Source organism: Protomyctophum bolini (assembly GCF_963924005.1).
Source record: "Protomyctophum bolini genome assembly, chromosome: 4".
Lineage (NCBI taxonomy): Eukaryota > Metazoa > Chordata > Actinopteri > Myctophiformes > Myctophidae > Protomyctophum > Protomyctophum bolini.
Genome location: NC_137865.1, coordinates 20,404,801 through 20,424,686, shown reverse-complemented (window position 1 = coordinate 20,424,686; position 19,886 = coordinate 20,404,801). Strand labels below are relative to the sequence as shown.

The 19,886-nt window shown below is 46.0% G+C and overlaps 2 protein-coding genes across 2 annotated transcripts; one reads left to right on the top strand and one right to left on the bottom strand.

Moving 5' to 3' along the window:
• Positions 1-2,145: 2,145 nt before the first annotated feature.
• Positions 2,146-8,551, bottom strand: LOC308314486 (pre-mRNA-splicing factor ATP-dependent RNA helicase DHX16-like; the record flags this gene model as incomplete). Its single annotated transcript, XM_080762117.1, is given in 3 exon segments — positions 2,146-5,102; positions 5,104-5,135; positions 8,539-8,551. Coding segments are annotated over 3 exon segments (2,937 nt in total). The 3' UTR covers positions 2,146-2,210.
• A 7-nt stretch (positions 8,552-8,558) lies between these two features.
• On the top strand, positions 8,559-10,745 carry LOC308314485 (tuftelin-interacting protein 11-like; the record flags this gene model as incomplete). The annotated part of the gene is made up of 1 exon (XM_080762116.1): positions 8,559-10,745. The coding sequence occupies one exon, from the start codon at positions 8,559-8,561 to the stop codon at positions 10,743-10,745; it is 2,187 nt and encodes a 728-aa protein (XP_080618242.1).
• Positions 10,746-19,886: the final 9,141 nt, after the last annotated feature.

Here is a 19,886-nt window from a genome sequence, read left to right as displayed (position 1 = left end):
GAGCGGCTGGAGGCCTTCAACATGAACAGGAAGCTTCAGATGCCACTTGAACTGCTTAAAGTCATCTTCTCCCAGATCGCTGAGAGTTGTCAAGATATGTTCCTTAAGTCCATCCATGGTTTATTCCTGACACAAACAGAAAGCTCTGGGTGAGAAAATATTGATCACAGGCCATAGTTAATGTTACATCAAAGAAAAGAAAAAAATATATATAAATAATGGTAGGAGTAACAGTCTTTGCATTAAGTTGTGCTCCCATGTGAAATGTACCCGTGAGTAACAGTCTGCATTAAGTTGTGCTCCCATGTGAAATGTACCCATTCTGCAAACTGTTAATAAATACTTCAATCAATCAGCGTGATTCATGTATTAATTTATTTATTCGCATTCATTACTAATTTTAGCGTGATTTCCCCACAAAAATGAATACATTTTAGCATAACTGTGCAGGGAAACGGCACTGGCTTTGTGTGGCGTCTATGCCTCAGCACAGCCATGTCAAGAACCAGTGACTTCTTCTCATGTCTCATGGCTTTAAAAGCACTTTAAAACAAATCACATTATTACAGTGTCAGTGACATTGTTTGTGCAAAAGACTTAATGATGTGAAGTACAACCAAAGATAGAAGCATTTTTAATGGATTTTGTATTACCTTATTTGATGTGTGGTCTGTTATGTTATTCAAACATACTGCCCAGCTGGTCCATCTTCTATCACTGTCCAGGCTGATATTTGGAGCTTGTATATCCTCCCTCCCTCCTTTACTTATTTGATCAACTTTAAACATAAACGGCTCAACGTGTATATCTTTACACTACAACAAAGAGAGAGTTGGAAATTACAAATGTTCTTACTTCTTACGAAAGACGATGAAACAGGAACTAAAACTTTCAGAACACACAATCTTTGCTTCCTGTGCATTGTGTTTGCGTGCGTGCGCACGTGCGTGCATGCGTGTGAAATAAAAGTTGCTGTCACGGGTGCCAAGCTGTCATTCTCTTGTAGCTATTATATATCACCCCATTCGACTGTAGGCCTATTTATTTCCTTTATTCCAAAAAATCCTTCTATGTATCGACTAGTGTGACATACGCACATGTCCGGGGAGACCTCCTCTACAACACTACAACCTCCGCTAAGCAGCAGGTGTAAAAAAACAATGCACGAGGTCAGATGTAAAAATAACTTCACATTTCCAGACTAAAGTGGACACTGGACAAAATAAAAGCCTCAAAGAAAACACAAATTGACCATGGAAACCTCCCTGTGGGTCCGTTACACTATATGATCCCTCATTTACTATCATCCCTGATGATGTCATAGTGATGTCACAAGACCTGGGCACAATATATGGGGGCTTTCCCCATGTATGGGGATTGTCAGTGACGTGACAAAAAACTCAAGGTTGCAGGTGGTAGATGATGAGGAGTCCATTCAGGTAAAGTTCTACTGTAGCGGACCCAGCTGGCCTTTTAAGGATGAAGTCTGAACTGATGATTTTGAAGTTGCTTTATTCATAGATCAACGTAGAACTGGGACAGAAACAAAATACAATGTATCAATGGTCATAAATCACTACAATATAATCCATAAACTGTTCAAATCTCAGGCACATACTTTTTCCATACATCACTAAAGTAGGCCTACATTACACAATACATGAACAAAATTCTGCATATATTCAACAATAATACCAATAACAGTGCAAGCAAATCAATAAAATACCTTGTCCTCCTATCTATCTAGGTGCTATGTTGTGTGTGTGTGGTATCAATAGTTCCATGGTTAGTTGGCATTTGACCGTTCCTTTGGCCTTCCTTTCCTTAGCCATCCACATAACCAACCAACTTTAGCCACACCATTTGTGTGCTGTCTGTTTCAAGTCTTCTCTGTACTGAGGCAGCATTTCCTTGTTTTTAACCCCAGTGCCACAGCTGAGCTGAGTCCCAATCATCTGATTCACATCAGCTGTGATCAGTTGTTGGCACACTTCCTGTTCCAATGCCTCACAACACTGAATATATACTAAACAATAAAGGTATTACCTGTGGGTCCGTTACAAGCATTCCCTTTTTGCAGCTGAACTCACACAACGATAATAGCATATGCACAATTCCACGTGAGGTTTTGATCAACTGTAATTTTTCTGGACAGATCACTCAGTTCTGTGTTGGCAAACAGAGCCGTCACCAGTGCGGGTGGGATTGTGTCACTTGTTGCCATGCTCAGCCAGTTCCTCTTTTATCTTGCCTTGTTTGCGTGGCATCTTCTTGCTGCTGCTGTCCTCCAGCTCTTTGTTCTTGTAGTAGTGAGGAGCCACTTCAAGAAGCCAGCCACTCTCTATCTCAATCACCTGTCTCATGAACTCTTTAGTGGTGAAGACCAGCTCATGGTAGATGAGCCAGCGTGGCTGTTCCTCAAACAGGGAGCTGTTGGGGTGGACATAGACCGTCTGTTGATGCTTCACCGTCTTATAGCCACCCTTACTCAACCGTGCAGTGTGGTAGAAATACCCCGCTGTTACTGCCTTGCGGATGGGAGTGATGTCGCTCTGGGAGCTGACGACCTCCACTTCTATACGGTCCATCAAACCCTCCAGCTGCTCCCTTACATCCCGCGCCCTCTTCATGGAGCGGAACTGGATGAAGTTCTCGTAACACCACTGGGTGGAGTAGCCGCTCTTCATCCACTGAGTGTAGATGTTAAGCAGCACCACGTGGTCCCCTCCTGGCACCACAAATTTCATCCTGGCATTATCGGAATGTACCACCTTGTCTTTAGGTCGGTAGAAGATGGAGTTGTTCACTGACAACATTGCTGCTATGGTCAACACCTCCTCTGAACACTTATACTGTTCAGAGGCTAGGATCATTTTGCTCAGCATTGGATCCACTGGCAGCTCAGCCATCCTGCGACCCATCTTAGTAAGTTCTCCCATGTGGTTTAGAGCTCCCAGAGCATACAGCTGTTCCAGAGCCAATACCAGGGTCTCGTGAGGGGGCGGGTCCATAAAGTCAAAATGAATCAGGTCATTGATACCCAGACTTTTGAGCAGAAGGACTACATTTCCCAGGTTGGTCCTCTGGATCTCAGGCACTGTGGTCTCCTCCATCTCGTGCTTGAAGGCCCAGGCCGTGTACAGCCTGAAACATTTCCCAGCAGCCACTCTGCCAGCACGGCCTGCTCTCTGGTTGGCCGACGCCCGTGAGCACGGCGTGACAATTAGTGACTCCATGCCAGTGCGGGCGTTATAACTCTTCTGCTTGCAGAAGCCGGGGTCAATGACGTAGATTATACCGTCTATTGTCAGAGAGGTCTCCGCTATGTTGGTAGCCACAACCACCTTACGAGCTCCAGGCGGAGTAGGGTTGAAGATCTTGGCCTGCATGTCAGAGGGCAGGTTGGCGTAGATGGGCAGCACCAGCAGCTCAGAGATCTTGGAACCCAGTCGTCTGCATCTCTCCTGAAGCAGCTCACAACAAGTCTCAATCTCCTCCTGTCCAGTAAGGAAGACCAGGATATCGCCTAAAGGTTGAGTGATGTGGATCTGTAGCACAGACACCACACATGCCTCCAGGTAGTCTGCTTCTGGAGCCTTAGTGTAGTAGATGTCAACCGGGAACCTCCTGCCTGGTATCCTGAAGACGGGAGCGTCATCAAAGAAGTTGGAGAAGCGCTCCGTGTCCAGAGTGGCGCTGGCCACCAAAACCTTTAGGTCCGGTCTGAAGCGGGCTATGTCCTTGATCAGTCCAAACAGGATGTCTGTATGCAGGGTCCGCTCATGGGCTTCGTCTATGATGACCACACTGTAGGTGGCTAGGTCAGGCTCGGTGAGGAACTCTCTTAGCAGCATGCCATCTGTCATGTACTTCAAAACTGTTCTTTCTGAGGTACAGTCCTCAAAACGGATACTGTATCCCACATCATTGCCCAGCTTGACGCCCATTTCCTCTGCCACTCTGGCTGCCACAGACATTGCCGCCACTCTGCGAGGCTGCGTACAACCAATCTTCATGCCTCCTCTGGTGTAGCCATCTTCAATGAGGTACTGTGGGATCTGTGTGGTCTTTCCGGAGCCCGTCTCCCCCTCGATGATCAGGATCTGGTGTTCCTGAATGGCATCCAGCAAGTCCTGTCTGTAGGGGAAAACGGGTAGGCTGCGTCGTACCTCCTGAAGGGACTGCTTCTTTCGCTGTGCCTCCTTCTCTGACAGGGTACCCTTCATGGTGATGGCACTGCTGACAAAGTTGATCATCTCATCCTCCTCAAGGATCAACTGGTACTTCTCTCGCTCCTCCTGCATGCCTTGCTCCCGCTCCTTCTTGGCCCCGAAGCTCAAGAAGGCCGTCTTCAGCCTCTTCTCCTCCCAGCGACCTTGCTCTCCTCCCAGCTCCATGGGCATGTAATCGAACTCCAGGTCCCTCTGTGGCACCTCCTTGCTTCTCTTCTCTTCTGGCATGTAGTATCTGTTCTTTCTCTCATCTTTCTCGTGGGCTCCGGCCTTCTTGTAGTCTTTGGCCAGGTCGCGGAGGTTGCGCTTGTATTCCAGTTCTTTCTTTTCCCTTTCTGTCAGCTCCTCAGTAGAAAACAGGTACTCATCGTCTTTGATCTCGGCCTCAAGGTCCTCCAGCTTCTCTGCCTCTCTCTTCTGCAGGTACTCCCAGCGGGATCGCTTCCTCAGCTCTGGCAACATTTTCCTTTGGTCATCTTCAGCCAACTGCAGTCTCTTCTGAGCCTCTTCATAAGCCTTCTTGTCTGTCCTTTCCGCTATGTTCCGTGTCTTGTCTTTGTCCTTCAGTTTCACTCGCTCAGCAAAAGCATCCCTCTCCTCTAGGTCTTGTATTCGCTCTCTGTCCTCCTTCTCCCACTCCTCCTCTTCTTCTTCTACTTCTTTCTTGTTGGGCTCCTGCTCGTCTCTTTTTGTGGGTTCATCTTCACTTGATGACTCGCTCTTCTTTTTCTGCCTGATGTGCTTCCTCTTGTTTCCTTTGTCCTTGCTTTTCTTTTTCCCTTTCTCCTTCTCTTTCACTGCCTCTCCATCACTTTCGCTGTCCTCCAGTAAGGTGTACGTCTGATTCTTCCTGTCCATCTCTATGGCATGGTCGTTCTACCGCTCTCACCGGCTTCTCAACAACTGGCAAAATACCAATACTTCATAGGCTACACGCTGCAGTATGACTCTACCATAATATAATATAACAAACTTGTCTTACCAACTCTGTATAGCCTACCTCAACACATAACTTGCTCATGCAGTTTTATATGCAAAGTCTTATTGTGACCGAGGCCCAAGTATGGGGATCTGGTCGGGATTGGGCCGAGAAAATCCAACCTTCCGAAGTTTCGGAAGGGATAGATATGGTCCTCTTGAGACGAGCGGTTCTTGAAGTCCGGCGGTCGATAGCTCGATCTTGGTATGAAGTCCTAGGTCGGCGTCCTGATCTCGGTTCTTAGCTTAAATCCATCTATGCTCGCGTAGGCACCTATATTTAGCGTTGAGATGTCAGAGGTATGTCAGAGTGACGTCACCTCTGACACCCCAGTTATGATGTCAGAGATGCCCTTTTATGCCCATATATGGAGTTCTTTGTCAGGCATGCCCAAATATGGAGTCTATGCAGACGTCAGAATGATGTCAGAACAGGCCAGCTCCATATATGGACACTGGGCAGGGGCCCTGTCCAGAGCCCGGGCAGAGGCCTTCTTGGGGTTCTGGACAACTGTGGGTCCGACAAATATGGAGTGTTGCGATGTCAGAACAGGCCAGCATATGGAGTTCTGTGTCAGGCATTCCCAAATATGGAGTGGTGTGATGTCAGAACAGGCCAGCTCCATATATGGACATTGGACAATGGGCAGGGGCCAGGTCCACAGTCCGTGGGCAGAGGCCTTTTTGGGGCGGTTCTGTCCGACCGACTCGACACCAGGCACTGCACCCCCTGTCGTGGGGTGGAACGAGTGTGTCGAATTTAGACCACTCATCTATTTGCAGTATATTTGCTGTAACTTTAAACATGGATTAAATGTTATCTGTATTAATTTCAAATTGCAATCACAGATTAAAAGAGGAAAAAAAGAAAAGAAAAAAAGGAATCATTTCAGAAATCTTTAGTGAACACATGCATGCCAGTTTCCATTAAAACAAGTAACCACTGAAATTGATCAAGCTTGCAATGTTGTGGTTTTGTGTCATTCTGTAAAAGTGAAGCAAAAGCGCCACTTGTTGGTGAAAAACAGAACTGTCCAAACAATACTCCTGTATCACCAAATAATATTGTTGTGGCTCTATTGTTGGTTCCAAACATTTCCACATTGCCAACAAGCCCACTGATGCACCCAGAGACTTTGGATGTACGCAGATATAAGAAACAGATTGTCCACAGGTTCAATGTCCTTTTTGGTTGCATTTACTTTCCTTTCGAAGTGCAGTGATACATTACAATACAAACAGGCATGATCTCTGTGTTGTGCTGTCTTTCACTCTGTCTATCTGTTGAAAACCGTTTGTCCACCAGGTGCATGCCGCTCCCCAAAAAAACTAAAAAACGACCAAACATTGCTTGATTGGTATGAATGAGGCCTGAGGCTTCATTCACACTTAAGATTGCACTTAAGAACAAAGATAAAGTGCTCCACCGTGTGCGTAGATTCTGTTCTTACCTACGAACAAATCACAGCTAAGAAAACATTGAGGGATCCCAAAACCTTCTTAAAACTTCCTAAGTGGGTCTAAGAACAAATCTCCTCTTAAGAACTTCTTAAGAACGGTTGGCGCATGAGGCCCATATTCTTCTATTAAACAAAAATCTAAATTCATAAAGCTAAACATTTTGTAATTGTAGAACAGTAGAAGCAGAGACTGTGATACATAAGACAGAAGGTTCTTGCATGAATGTGGACAACTGGTTCAACCTAGATTAATTTGAATTTAGCCAATGCAGGTAGCCTATACCAAAAATGAGTTTGACACCATTACAAGTAGTGTATGGTATCATAATCAGAATCAGAATCAATCTTTATTGTCACATCACATTACAAGTAAGGTGGGTGAAAAACTTGGTTGTGCAGGCTCATATTGCAGTTAAAGGTATAGAGAAAGTGCATAGCATAACAAAGTGAGTGCAAAATAAATAAAGTAATGGGTGCATGTATGTATATGACTATAGGCTATAGTATTTTAAATACCGTATTTCTGACCACAGTATATTATGTGGATTTATTACAGGTTTGTATAGTGTGGATAATGCATTTCACCAGAGTATGGCATCTTTTTATGAAGTAATTTTTCTGATGCTTGTGTCCAGGTTTGTTTGTCCAGGATCGAATCTCCAAAACCGTTTCAGGACCAAATATCTTGTGTACATTGCCAGTGGGCAGTTTGAAATATTTTTATATTGTAGTTGGAAAGAAGTCAAACTAAGGTTTCAGTATGCAAGCTTACCCACTAGAGTCTAGACCAAAGGGATATCCCTCTGGACCAGAGGAGATATTAGACTTTTGAGGCCATCAGGCAGAGGCTCTGAGCCACTCTGCTACACTCACCCCCCTTTTGACCTCCCACAGGGAAACCCGATCCGGGTCACGGCACCAAAGTAACACCTGGGATTCGAACTCGGGCCTCCCGCGTGAAAGTCCAACATCTTAACCACCTGGGGGAGATATTAGAATTTTGCCATCAGGCAGAGGCTCTGAGCCACTCCACTCTGAGCTACACTGACTTTGGGTTGCTTATTGGCTAGTGGCTACAGTAGAATCAATACTGCTGTACAGGGCCAAGACATGGCCTTTCCGAGAAGGCCCTGGACAGTGTCTATACAAAAAGGCATGACAATTAATGCTATAAAGGACAGAGTAGATGGTGAGATCCCGGAGATATCACGCATTCGCCTCAAATTGGCTTCCATCGACAACATAGACACATTTAGGGCTTGAACGTTTCCAGTAAGAATAACTTGTAAGTCTTGACCAATTTATTAGCCTCTGCCTCAGATGTTTCAGACCTATCTGATACCTTGGGGTTGGACTGGACCTGTTTATCAGTCTCAAACTTGTCCTTGCTGTTCAGTGGGCTCGCCCTCACCCCTTTCTCCGGCTTCCGCAACCCATTCTCTCGCCTCACCCTCCTCCACCTGTTCTCTGGCCTCACCCTCCAGCCATCCAGACCATTGTCTGGCCTCTGCAACCCATTCAATGGCCTCACCCTCCTCTACCAATTATCTGGCCAAGTCTGACATCACAATCTCCATTTGGACCAGGCTGATGTAGTTCCTCATATATGGGCATCTAGCACTGGGATCATTAATGCAGAACTCCATATGCATCGTCATCGTGACAAGCTTCCAGACAATTGACATGTCATTGTGACATCAGCATCCAGCCAAGCCCTATTACCCGTTAAATAATGAAAGCACTATTGGCTACATTCCTTCCCATGTGCGTCTTCTCAAGTCCAGCCCTCACAAAGAGAGACGCCATCGCCTTCGGCTGTACAACTCAGATATCTCTACATTATACAAGGACCTAGGCTTCTCGTTTACGTTCTTGCCACATTGTTACAATGCTAAAGTCTCTTCGCGACACACAGAGACACAGACAGACTAAGGATCAGGCCACCTATGGCATCTGGGCTGATGATGAGAGGCCCAGCTTTGGAGGCAAGAGATCTAAAGACTATACTGCACCAGTGAGCTTTGTCAGAGGAGGTATCCGTAAGACTGAGTCTGCGTCCACCAAACTCCAGATGGGGGGTAATTTCCGTGTGCACCAGTCCAAGAAGTTTGCTGCTGGGATATGGACTGGTCAAGACCTGGGTGGCTGGGAGAAGCACACAAAAGGGATTGGACAGAAACTTTTACTGAAGATGGGCTACCAACCAGGAAAAGGCCTGGGCAAGAATGCTCAAGGTATTCTAACCCCCATCGAGGCAAAGGTTCACAAGGGCAAGGGAGCAGTTGGTGCCTACAGCAATGAACTAACCCAGAAGAGCCTCCAGGACTTTCCCGTTTTTTACTCGGAGGATGAGGAGGAAAAGGAATTCCAGAAGGAGCTCGACCAGTGGAGGAGGGATCCTACAGATGCAGGAGGAAAGAAGAAGCCCAAGTATTCCTACATGACTGTAGAGGAGTTGAAGGCAAAAGGAAAGCTGTCTGGATGGAGCACGCAAACACCTGCTGGAGAACTGGCACAGGTTAAGGTGATCGATATGACTGGGAGAGAACCGAAGGTGTATTACGGTTACAGTCAGATGAGCAACAAGCACAGTGCCAGACGTTTAAAGCATGAGCGAGATGTTGTGTCTCTGAGCCATGAATCCGCTGCCCTGCAGACTAGGTTCACAGCAGAGCAAGATGCCATTCAGAGAATGGAGGCTGTGCTGGAATTGGTGGAGCGCTTAGAGTCTGGAGACTTGTCACCAGTGGTGGGGCCCAGCCTGCAGGAATGTGCTCAGATCTTTGAAACCTTGCAGACAGAATACTATGAAGAATATAAGACTATGGGAATGGGTGATCTGGCTGTGGCTGTGGTTCATCCTTTACTTAAAGAGAAGCTGCGTACTTGGGACCCATTGAAGGAAAGCTCATATGGTCTGGAAGAGGTTGGGCAATGGAGGGCAATCCTTGAATCGAGACAGTTGCACTCTAGTACCACGGAAGCAAGCATGGACCCCTACCATAGACTTCTGTGGGAGGTGTTGGTCCCAGTGATGCGGACCTGTGTGTCAGGCTGGCAGCCTTGTTTGGTTGGACCCATGGTGGACTGTGTGGAAGTATGGGCTCCAATCCTCCCCCTCTGGATACTGGATCACCTGTTAGAACAACTCATCTTACCCCGCCTGCAGCGAGAGGTGGATAACTGGAACCCTTTAACTGACACGGTGCCCATCCATTTCTGGCTTCACCCATGGCTACCATTACTCCAATCACGTCTCGAGCCTTTGTACCCTCCCATCCGCAGCAAGCTAGCTAATGCTCTACAGTGGTGGCATCCCAGTGACACCTCGGCTCGCCTCGTACTGCAGCCGTGGAAAGATGTGTTCTCCTCAGGAGCATGGGAAGCCTTCATGGTTAAAAACATCATCCCTAAACTAGCTCTGTGTCTTGTGGAGCTGGTTATTAATCCTCACCACCAGCAGATGGAGCACTTTCACTGGGTGATGGACTGGGATGGCATGATGTCCCCATCCAGCCTTGTGTTCTTATTGGACAAAAACTTCTTTCCCAAGTGGCTGCAGGTCCTTTGTTCGTGGCTGAATAACAGTCCTAATTATGAGGAAATCACAAAGTGGTACCTAGGTTGGAAGAACATGTTCAGCGATATGGTGTTATCTCAACCACTCATCAAAGACAAATTCAATGAAGCACTGTACATTATGAACCGGGCAGTGTCGTCAGGCATGGCTGAATACATGCAGCCTGTTGCGAGGGAGAACATTGCGTATACCTCGTGCAAACAGAGACATAAGGACTTCCAATACGAAGCCTTGCAGGAGCGTAGGGATGCGGAGAGCGTGGCTCAGAGGGGCCATGGTGCAAGTCTGCAGACAAACTTCAAAGACCTGATCCAGACCAAAGCAGAGGAGAACAACATCGTCTTCATGCCCCTGTTGGCCAAACGCCACGAGGGCAAACAGTTGTACACATTTGGACGTATTGTCATCTACATTGACAGAGGAGTAGTATCTGTACACAGAGAAAAGACATGGGTACCCACATCGTTACAGAATCTGATAGATATGGCCAAATGATGCTCTCAGAAAAGTGCTGTTAATTTATTATATGTCCACATATGGCTGAAACAGAGTTGTGACAGTTGTAGGGGTTATTAGTGTTCTGGCAATGAGATAATTTTGATCAGACAGCTGTTTCACCACATTATAACCGTACAATTTAGCCTGGAATGTGCGGTGAGCCCACAATATAGGCAATAAAAGCCAACACTTGACCACCTGGACTGAAAACACGCTTCTCCGCTTTACGGTCATACAACCGATACATACATAAGCTCAACTCAAACGTCACCACACATTATATCAAAAAATTGACCTAAGCCTAATTTTTACCACTTGAACATGAACGAATCCACAGAGAGGTGTTGGGCGCAGCCATTACTGAGGCGTACCATTATGCCGTGTTGAAAAAGTTACTCTAAGTAAGTCTAAAACGGCAACATATATTACCGGCTATTACTAGTTAATTATTTTTTAGGCCTGAGGCCTCATTCACACGTACCAAACACCAATCAAGAAAATGTTTGGTCATTTTTTTGGACCACCACAATGCTTTTCCAATGGGAGTCACATGGTTTGACCAAACATTTTTGTTTGATGAGGGGGGAGGGGCAGAACACCACCAGCAATCAAACACAAATGTTTGATGAGGCTTCGTACACACCTACACAACAAATGTTCGGTCCGTGTGCGATGTCTGATTGCTGTTCCAATTCATTTTCAATGGGAGTCACATGGTTTGACCAAACATTTTTGTTTGATGAGGGGGGAGAAATCAGCAATCAAACACAAATGTTTGATCAAACCATGTGACTCCCATTGGAAAAGCATTGTGGTGGCCCAAAAAAACAAAAAAACGACCAAACATTCCTTGATTGGTGTTTGGTACGTGTGAATGAGGCCTCAAACCATGACTCCCATTGGAAAAGCATTGTAGTGGCCCAAAAAAACGACCAAACATAGCTTGATTGGTGTGAATGACGCCTGAGGCTTCATTCACACTTAAGATTGCACTTAAGAACAAAAAAGGCACCCTAAGAGTGCTCCACAGTGTGCGTAGATTCTGTTCTTACCTACGAACAAATCACAGCTAAGAAAACATTGAGGGAATCTGATAGAACTTCTTAAGAACGGTTGGCGCATGAGGCTCATATTCTTCTATTAAACAAAAATCTAAATTCATGAAGCTAAACGTTGTGTAGTTGTAGAACAGTAGAAGCAGAGACTGTGATTCATAAGAGAAGGTTCTTGCATGAATGTGGACAACTGGTTCAACCTGGATTAAGTATAAGTATGTGACCAAAAATGAGTTTGACACCCTTAAAGTAGTGTATGGTATCAGAATCAGAATCACATCACATTACATTACAAGTAAGGTGGGTGAAAAACTTGGTTGTGCAGGCTCATATTGCAGTTAAAGGTAGAGAGAAAGAACATAAAGTGCATAACATAACAAAGTGAGTGCAAAATAAATAAAGTTCATCATGGGTGCATGTATACGACTATAGGCTATAGTATTTTAAATACCGTATTTCTGACCACAGTATTTTATGTGGATTTATTACAGGTTTGTATAATGTGGCTGTTGTTTGACAATGCAATTCACCAGAGTATGGCATCTTTTTATGAAGCAATTTTTCTGATGTGCATGTGTCCAGGTTTGTTTGTCCAGGATCTAATCTCCCAAACGGTTTCAGGACCAAATATCTTGTGTACATTGCCAGTGGGCAGTTTGAAATATTTTGATATTGTAGTTGGAAAGAAGTCAAACTAAGGTTTCAGTATGCAAGCTTAACACTAGACCAAAGGGCTATCCCTCTGGACCAGAGGAGATATTAGACTTTTGAGGCCATCAGGCAGAGGCTCTGAGCCACTCTGCTACACTCACCCCCCTTTTGACCTCCCACAAGGAAACCCGATCCGGGTCACGGCACCAAAGTAACACCTGGGATTCAAACTCGGGCCTCCCGCGTGAAAGTCCAACATCTTAACCACCTGGGGGAGATATTAGACTTTTGCCATCAGGCAGAGGCTCTGAGCCACTCTGAGCTACACTGACTTTGGGTTGCTTATTGGCTAGTGGCTACAGTAGAATCAATACTATACTGTACAGGGCCAAGACATGTCTTTCCCAGAAGGCCCTGGACAGTGTCTATACAAAAAGGCATGACAATTAATGCTATAAAGGACAGAGTAGATGGATGGTGAGATCCCGGAGATATCACGCATTCGCCTCAAATTGGCTTCCAACGACAACATAGACACATTGTGTCTTGACAGCTTGCCCATTCTTTATTGGGCTTGAACGTTTCCAGTATGAATAACTTGTCCCGTTCAATGGCATCCCTCTTTTCCTGTGCATCAGCCTCTGTCTCTTCCTGTTCATTGACCTTGGAAGTGTCCTTGTCATTGGTCTTAATCTTGTAAGATTTAGCAGTCTTGTACATGTCCTGTTTTTTGGCCTTTGACTTGTCTAGTTTATTGGACTCGCCTTGTTTATCGACAGTATACTTGTAATGCGGTTTGTCGGCCTTGGATGTGTCCTGTTTTTTGGACTTAGACTTGACTTGTCTAACAACTTTGTCAGTCTTGACCAATTTATTAGCCTCTGCCTCAGATGTTTCAGACCTATCTGATACCTTGGGGTTGGACTGGACCTGTTTAGCAGTCTCAAACTTGTCCTTGCTGTCATGGACCTTAGACAGATATTTCTCTTCTTCTGACGTGTCCCGTTTCTCAACATTGGACTCAACTTGTTCATCAACCTTAGACTTATCCTGTTTTTCGGCCTCTGCCTTTTCTAGGTCATTGGCCTTGGTCTTGTCCAGGTCATCGGCCTCAGCCAAGCCCAGTTTTTCTGCCTCTGACATGTCCCATTTATCAGCCATATACATATCCTGTTCATCATCAACACATGACAAGTCCATGGTTGATGAACAGGTCAAGGCAGATTCCAAGGACATGGACAAAGCAGAGGGCTGTTTATCAACCATAGACTTGTCCTGTACTTTGGGCCATTTATGGGGGTCCAGTTCATTAGCCTTGGACAGAGCCCATTCACTCAGCCTGGACAAGGTCGTTATTTCTGAAAAGTCTGTGGAGAATGACCTGGTCACTAGCCTCAGCTTTGTCATGGACAATTCTGAGGCCGATCCCTTAGACCGGTCCTGTTCTTCTTCGGTCTCAGCCTCACCCTGTTTATTAGCCATAGCAGTGTCCCCTTCCACCTTAAACATGTCCTGGTCTTCCGCTTCGGTGTTGTCCCGTTGACCGGGGACCAGGCTGAGGCCAATGACCAGGTCATTGGTCTTCGACCTGTCCCATTCATTGGCCTTGGACATCTTCTCTATCACCAGTACATTCAACATATACCTAATGATGGGGCAAACCAAGGAAAGGAGTAAATTGCTTCAGTAAAGTATCACATTGGCTGTTGTTAACTGATGACTCGGGGCAGGCAACCATAACCTATATAGCAACCTGTCATGCAAGTTGGGACTGGTTTTGGTATCTCCAGTCCAAATATGCTAATATGGATCCATATATGGTAATAGCAGCCAGTAACGTTGCCATATATACGGCAAGTATATTTTCATATCTCATTTGCCAAGAATAAGATACAAAATGTGTGTGTGTGTTTAATGTTAATTACTTGCGCAAGTACTGTGGTCTTGCTCGTACGAATGTGCGTATGCTCTGAGGTATAATATACTGATGTTGATGGTGATGTAATGAAGATATGTTGGGTGAATTAAAGGTAATATGTCTATGTAATCTGAAACCTATCTTTTTTTTACGTCACCATCGAAAGCCAGTTATACACCGGCATTGATTGGACTGATATTTAAGAACATAATGTGGTTAAAAAAGTATGAGACTATACAAAAATGTGTGGCACTTCTTTGGCCTACTGGCAGTGTAAAGAAAACTGGCACTGATTGTTCAAGTGATTCGTGAGGTTAGCTGCAGATAAACATGCAATCCTATTAAATATTTAAAAAAATATCTAATATTATATTATGTGAAAATAAAGTAGTGGGGGTAGTCATTTGGACTGGGACTACTGACAGTGTGCACAGGAAATGTGGGGGTTTAATAATGGTGTGGCTTCCACGTGGACCTCTGGCGTCATGTGGCAGTGCAGCCCACTCACAGTGCAGTAAAGAAATGCCAAGGTCTATGTGTACACAAGACAGCCACCATGGGGCATCCGGGTGCCACAGGGGTGGCGCTCCAGAGAACACAATTGGCCATACAGTGGTAGAGGTATAATGACTAAACTGAGATTAAAAAAATCACACCCCAGTGTAAAATGAGCGGTGCCTTTGATGGGCTGATCTAATGTATACCCACTAGCAAGTATTTGACGATGTATGATGATGATGTCTGATAATGATGTAGTGGCCCATGACGTCCCGAGAGGAATAGTAAGAGAGTGGCGACACGCTTTGATCTCGCTGCAAAGCGGGTGCCTATGGGCTATAGCTCCAAACATTGGAACTATCCCATTGAGATAGAATGAGCACTTCCGCATTCCATTGTTACAATGGGAGTCAACGCTAGTGTCGCCACTCTCACTGATGACGTCATAGTAAATTTGTTTTGCCATTCACTTGAAAGGGAATTGGGGGTGGAATAATAATGCATAAACACACAAACCCACAAGTAATTCCCATTGAATTGAATGGGAATTGGGGTGGAATAATAATGCATAGACAACACACAAAGCCACACCCAAAAAAGAAGGACAAAATAATGGGGGGGTAAAAAAAGACAACCACCGCAACATGACAGCAGGGCCAGCAACACTGCCAAGGTCTGGCCTTATGCTGGGAAGGGGAGAGTAGAAGGTGGTAAGTCAAGCCAAGGATGCTGTCTATTTAGAGGGGGGGGGGCTGGTTTACATAGGAGTCAGTCAATTGGGCTTGTTTGGGGCCTAGCCCTACGCCGTCCGTGGTCTTGGATAGTGGCCTGATAATGTTATCGTAGATAACGTTATCAGGCCGGCTCTATAGCTATAGGTTTTGCATCAGTTAGTGGAGGACTAATCAGTGGCCTCAGCCTTATCTCCTTCAGCAGCCACAGCCTCATCTTGTTCAGCGGCCACAGCCTCATCACCGATAGCAACCACAGCCTCATCTTGTTCAGCGATGTCAGCCTTATCCTCTTCGGTGGCCACAGCCTCATCTTGTTCAGCGATGTCAGCCTTATCCTCTTCGGTGGCCACAGCCTCATCTTGTTCAGCGGCCACAGCCTCATCACCGATAGCAACCACAGCCTCATCTTGTTCAGCGGCCACAGCCTCATCACCGATAGCAACCACAGCCACATCTTGTTCAGCGGCCACAGCCTCATCTTGTTCAGCGGCGACAGCCTCATCACCGATAACGACCACAGCCTCATTCTGTTCAGCGATGTCAGCCTCATCCCCTTCGGTGGCCACAGCGGCCCTGTCACCTTCGCCAGCCACGGACTCACCCTGTTCAGTGGCCTCTGCCTGAGCCCCGACCCGTTCAGTGGTCTCTGTCTGGTCCACGTCCCCTTCAATGGTCTCGGACCCATCCCATTCACCGGCCTCCTCCCTGTCCCATTTAGTGTCAGGCTCTTGTATAGGTTGAACAGGTTCCGTGTTGGTCTCGTCATTCACTTTAGGGGACACGACCTCATTGATCGCTTCAGCAGCCATATCCTCATTCCCTTCAGCAGCCACAGCCTCGCCCTGTTCAGTGGGCTCGCCCTCACCCCTTTCTCCGGCTTCCGCAACCCATTCTCTCGCCTCACCCTCCTCCACCTGTTCTCTGGCCTCACCCTCCAGCCATCCAGACCATTGTCTGGCCTCTGCAGCCCATTCAATGGCCTCACCCTCCTCCACCCATTTTCTGGCCTCACCTTCCTCTACCAATTCTCTGGCCTCACCCTCCTCTACCCATTTTCTGGCCTCACCCTCCTCTACCCGTTCTCTCTCCAGCCATTCAGACCATTTTCTGGCCTCCTCCTCCTGCCATTCTGTAGCCTCTTCCTGTTCTTTGGCTACCGCCTCCAGCCATTCTGCGGCCTGTTCCCGTTCTTCGGCCTTCTCTTCCAGCCATTCTCTGGCTTCTACCTGTTCTCTGGCCACTGTCTCCATCCATTCTCTGGCCTCTTCCCGTTCTTCGGCCTTTGTCTCCAGCCATTCTTCGGCATCTACCTGTTCTCCAGGTCTGGACTCTACATGTTCTCTGGCCACCGACTCCATCCATTCGGCAGCCTCTACCTGTTCTCTGGCCATTGTCTCCATCCATTCAGCGGTCTCTACCCGTTCTCTGGCCATGGACTCCATCCATTCTGCAGCCTCTACCAATTCTCTGGCCTCCGTCTCCAGCCGTTCTCCGGATTCTACCTCTTGTCTGGACTTCATCTCCAGCCATTGTCTGGCCTGTTCCCCAGCCTTTTCTAAGGCCTCTGCCTGTTCTCTGGCTGCCTCCGCATCCCGTTCTCTGGCCTCTGCCTTGTCCGGTCTTTCTGCGGCCTCCGTCTTGTTCCATTCTGTTGAGGACTTATCGGAGGTGATCTCAGACTCTGTCTGAGTGAAGCAGTCCTGCAGCTTATCTGTGTTGTACAGCTCTAGTATAAATTCTGTCTGGGTGGAGCAGTCCTGTCGTTGATACATATCTGGATGAAGCTCTGTTATACGTTCTGTCTGAGTGGAGCAGTCCTGCGATGTCTGACCGGGGATTTCCTGATTCTGAATCGGATGTGTCTTCACACTTCCCATCACCACATGCTGATTGATGGGCACAGATAAAGCAGTGGAGATGTGCATCGGATATGTCTTCACACTTTGCTTCAGCACACGCTGAATGATTGACTTAGATGTGATCTTAGGTGTGAACATAGGTGCGGTGTACTTGGATGTGGACAGAGATGTGGGCTTAGATGTGGGCTTGGGTATGACAGAGATAGTGGGCTTGGGTCCGATGGATGTAGTATATGCCTTAAGTGTGCTGTTTCTATATTTTGCCATATAAGCTTTGTACTTGTCGAGATCACCATTGTCCTTGTCATGTTTATCTTTGACCTTGGACTTGTCCCGGACAGGGACCGGTTCTAGTTCGGTTAGTTTGAGTTTCTTGTCTGTGTGCATGTTGATGAAACCAGTAGTATAATTCTTTCTCCTTTATCTTGCTTGTGTGCTAGCAGTTGCACATTATCACGTGATGATTCAGTTACATACAAGCTTTTATAGCCAACAGGCCGCGCTTTGTTGGACGTGTGTTGGTGGCTCTTTATATGGTGATATTTCACTATATAGGCTATGGTAATTTGTCTCCATATATGGTAGTGTAGCAGCTGGCCACACAACAAAAACAGCTGAAATTGCAGGTTGAACATGCAACGAGAAGGAATATTGCAAATTAGAAGGAGATGCTCCACAGATTAAATATCTCATCCAATCCCAATACTACCCGTTGACCCTACCCTATTGTACCCTATTGTACCTAACCCTGGAGCCATAGTTTGAAAGATGATATATATAAGAATGTGTTATTTAATGCTCACAAGACTTCATTCAATCAGAAAGTTGCACTTTCAAATGTGTACATTTCATGTAGATATACTTTACATGAAATATATGCAAAATCCTGGATATAAACATGCATACAGTACATAAGCCTATACAACTTTAAATGTATAATATGTTGTTTGAGTTGTTTGAGTTGGGCAAAAATGGAATCATACATAATAAATTGTCATTGTCATCAATTAGGCTACTGGTAATTGTTCACTGTGGATGTAGCCTACAAACTGCACATTCACACGAACATGACATGCGTGCATGGCGTGATTCGTGGTTCGACAGAAGCTCATTCACACTCACTCAAACACCAAGGGAGGTGCATCACTCGAGCATGAGATGATTTTGCATGGAAGTAGTTTAAAGGCTCTGTTTTCTTCATCTATGGTTATATTTTAGAAAGGTAAACACTGCGTGATTTGGATTACACTGTGAGCGTTGTTTACAAACCAACACATATTGATATCGTTTTGCAGTTGTTAATCGTTTTTTATACTTCGATTCATAGAGTATTTTCTTGTTTTTTTAATTCTTCGTTCGCTGTAAATGAACACAAACAAAAAACCTCCTTGTATTCAAGACATTGCATACCTTGCAAAATCTGTAGCCTACATGCTGTTGATTGGGCAAAATTACCATAGTGCTACTAATTGCTGAGAGATGATCTAAATACCGGTAACGTAACGTAAAACATAATATAGCATAATAAGTAAAACAAAAAAGATGATTGGATTATTCAGATCAGTTTTGTCTGTCTTTCTTTGCATGCCACTATAGCTCTCTCTCTCTCTCTCTCTCGCTCTCTCTCTCTCTCCCCCCTGCTCTCTCATTTACTGAAACTTCTCTGGACACAAACTGTAATTCTCTATTCTGTGGATTGCTACTAAGGAAAAAAATTGAATTAGGGCCTAAACAGTTCAATTTACAACCACAACAAGCAAGCTAAACTTAACTCTACTCCATTCAGCACCAGGATCTGTACCTGTGTGTAAACACAATACACACCATGGCCTGTAGCTTTAACAGTGGACAATGGCACATGTGTGTATGAATTGCAAGGTATTGCAAACTAAAAAGCAGAGGGATAAAAAAATTCCTTCATGGGCTGCAGATTTCCCTAGTCAGCCCCAGTCTTGTCCTGTTGTCCTCCAGTCCCCAGCTGTCCCATTAGTTGGCAGTCTCAGACAGTCCTGTTCATCAGCCTCGTCCTGTTCATTAAGCCTTCTCGGCCTTGCCATGGACCATGGACTTGTCCTGTTCATCAGCCTTGTGGTCCTGATTATGGTTCTGCAGACTTTCGCTTCATCAGCCACAGACTTTCCTTAGTCTGCCTCAGCCTTGCCCTGGTCGCCGGCCTCCGCCGTGACCCCTTCACTGGCCTCATTCTGTTCATCGGCCTTGGCCTCATCCTGTGCTTCAGAGTTGGCCTCAACCATTTCACCGGCCTCTGCCTTAATGTCCGGCTCACCAGAGTCCCACTCCGTTTGCGTGAAGGTGTCCTCCAGCACATTTGAGGTGATGACCGGATCTGGTAACGGTCCTGTCTGAGTGAAGGAGTGCTGCAGCTGCTGTTGCTTCACATGCGGACTGGGGGGCACAGATGA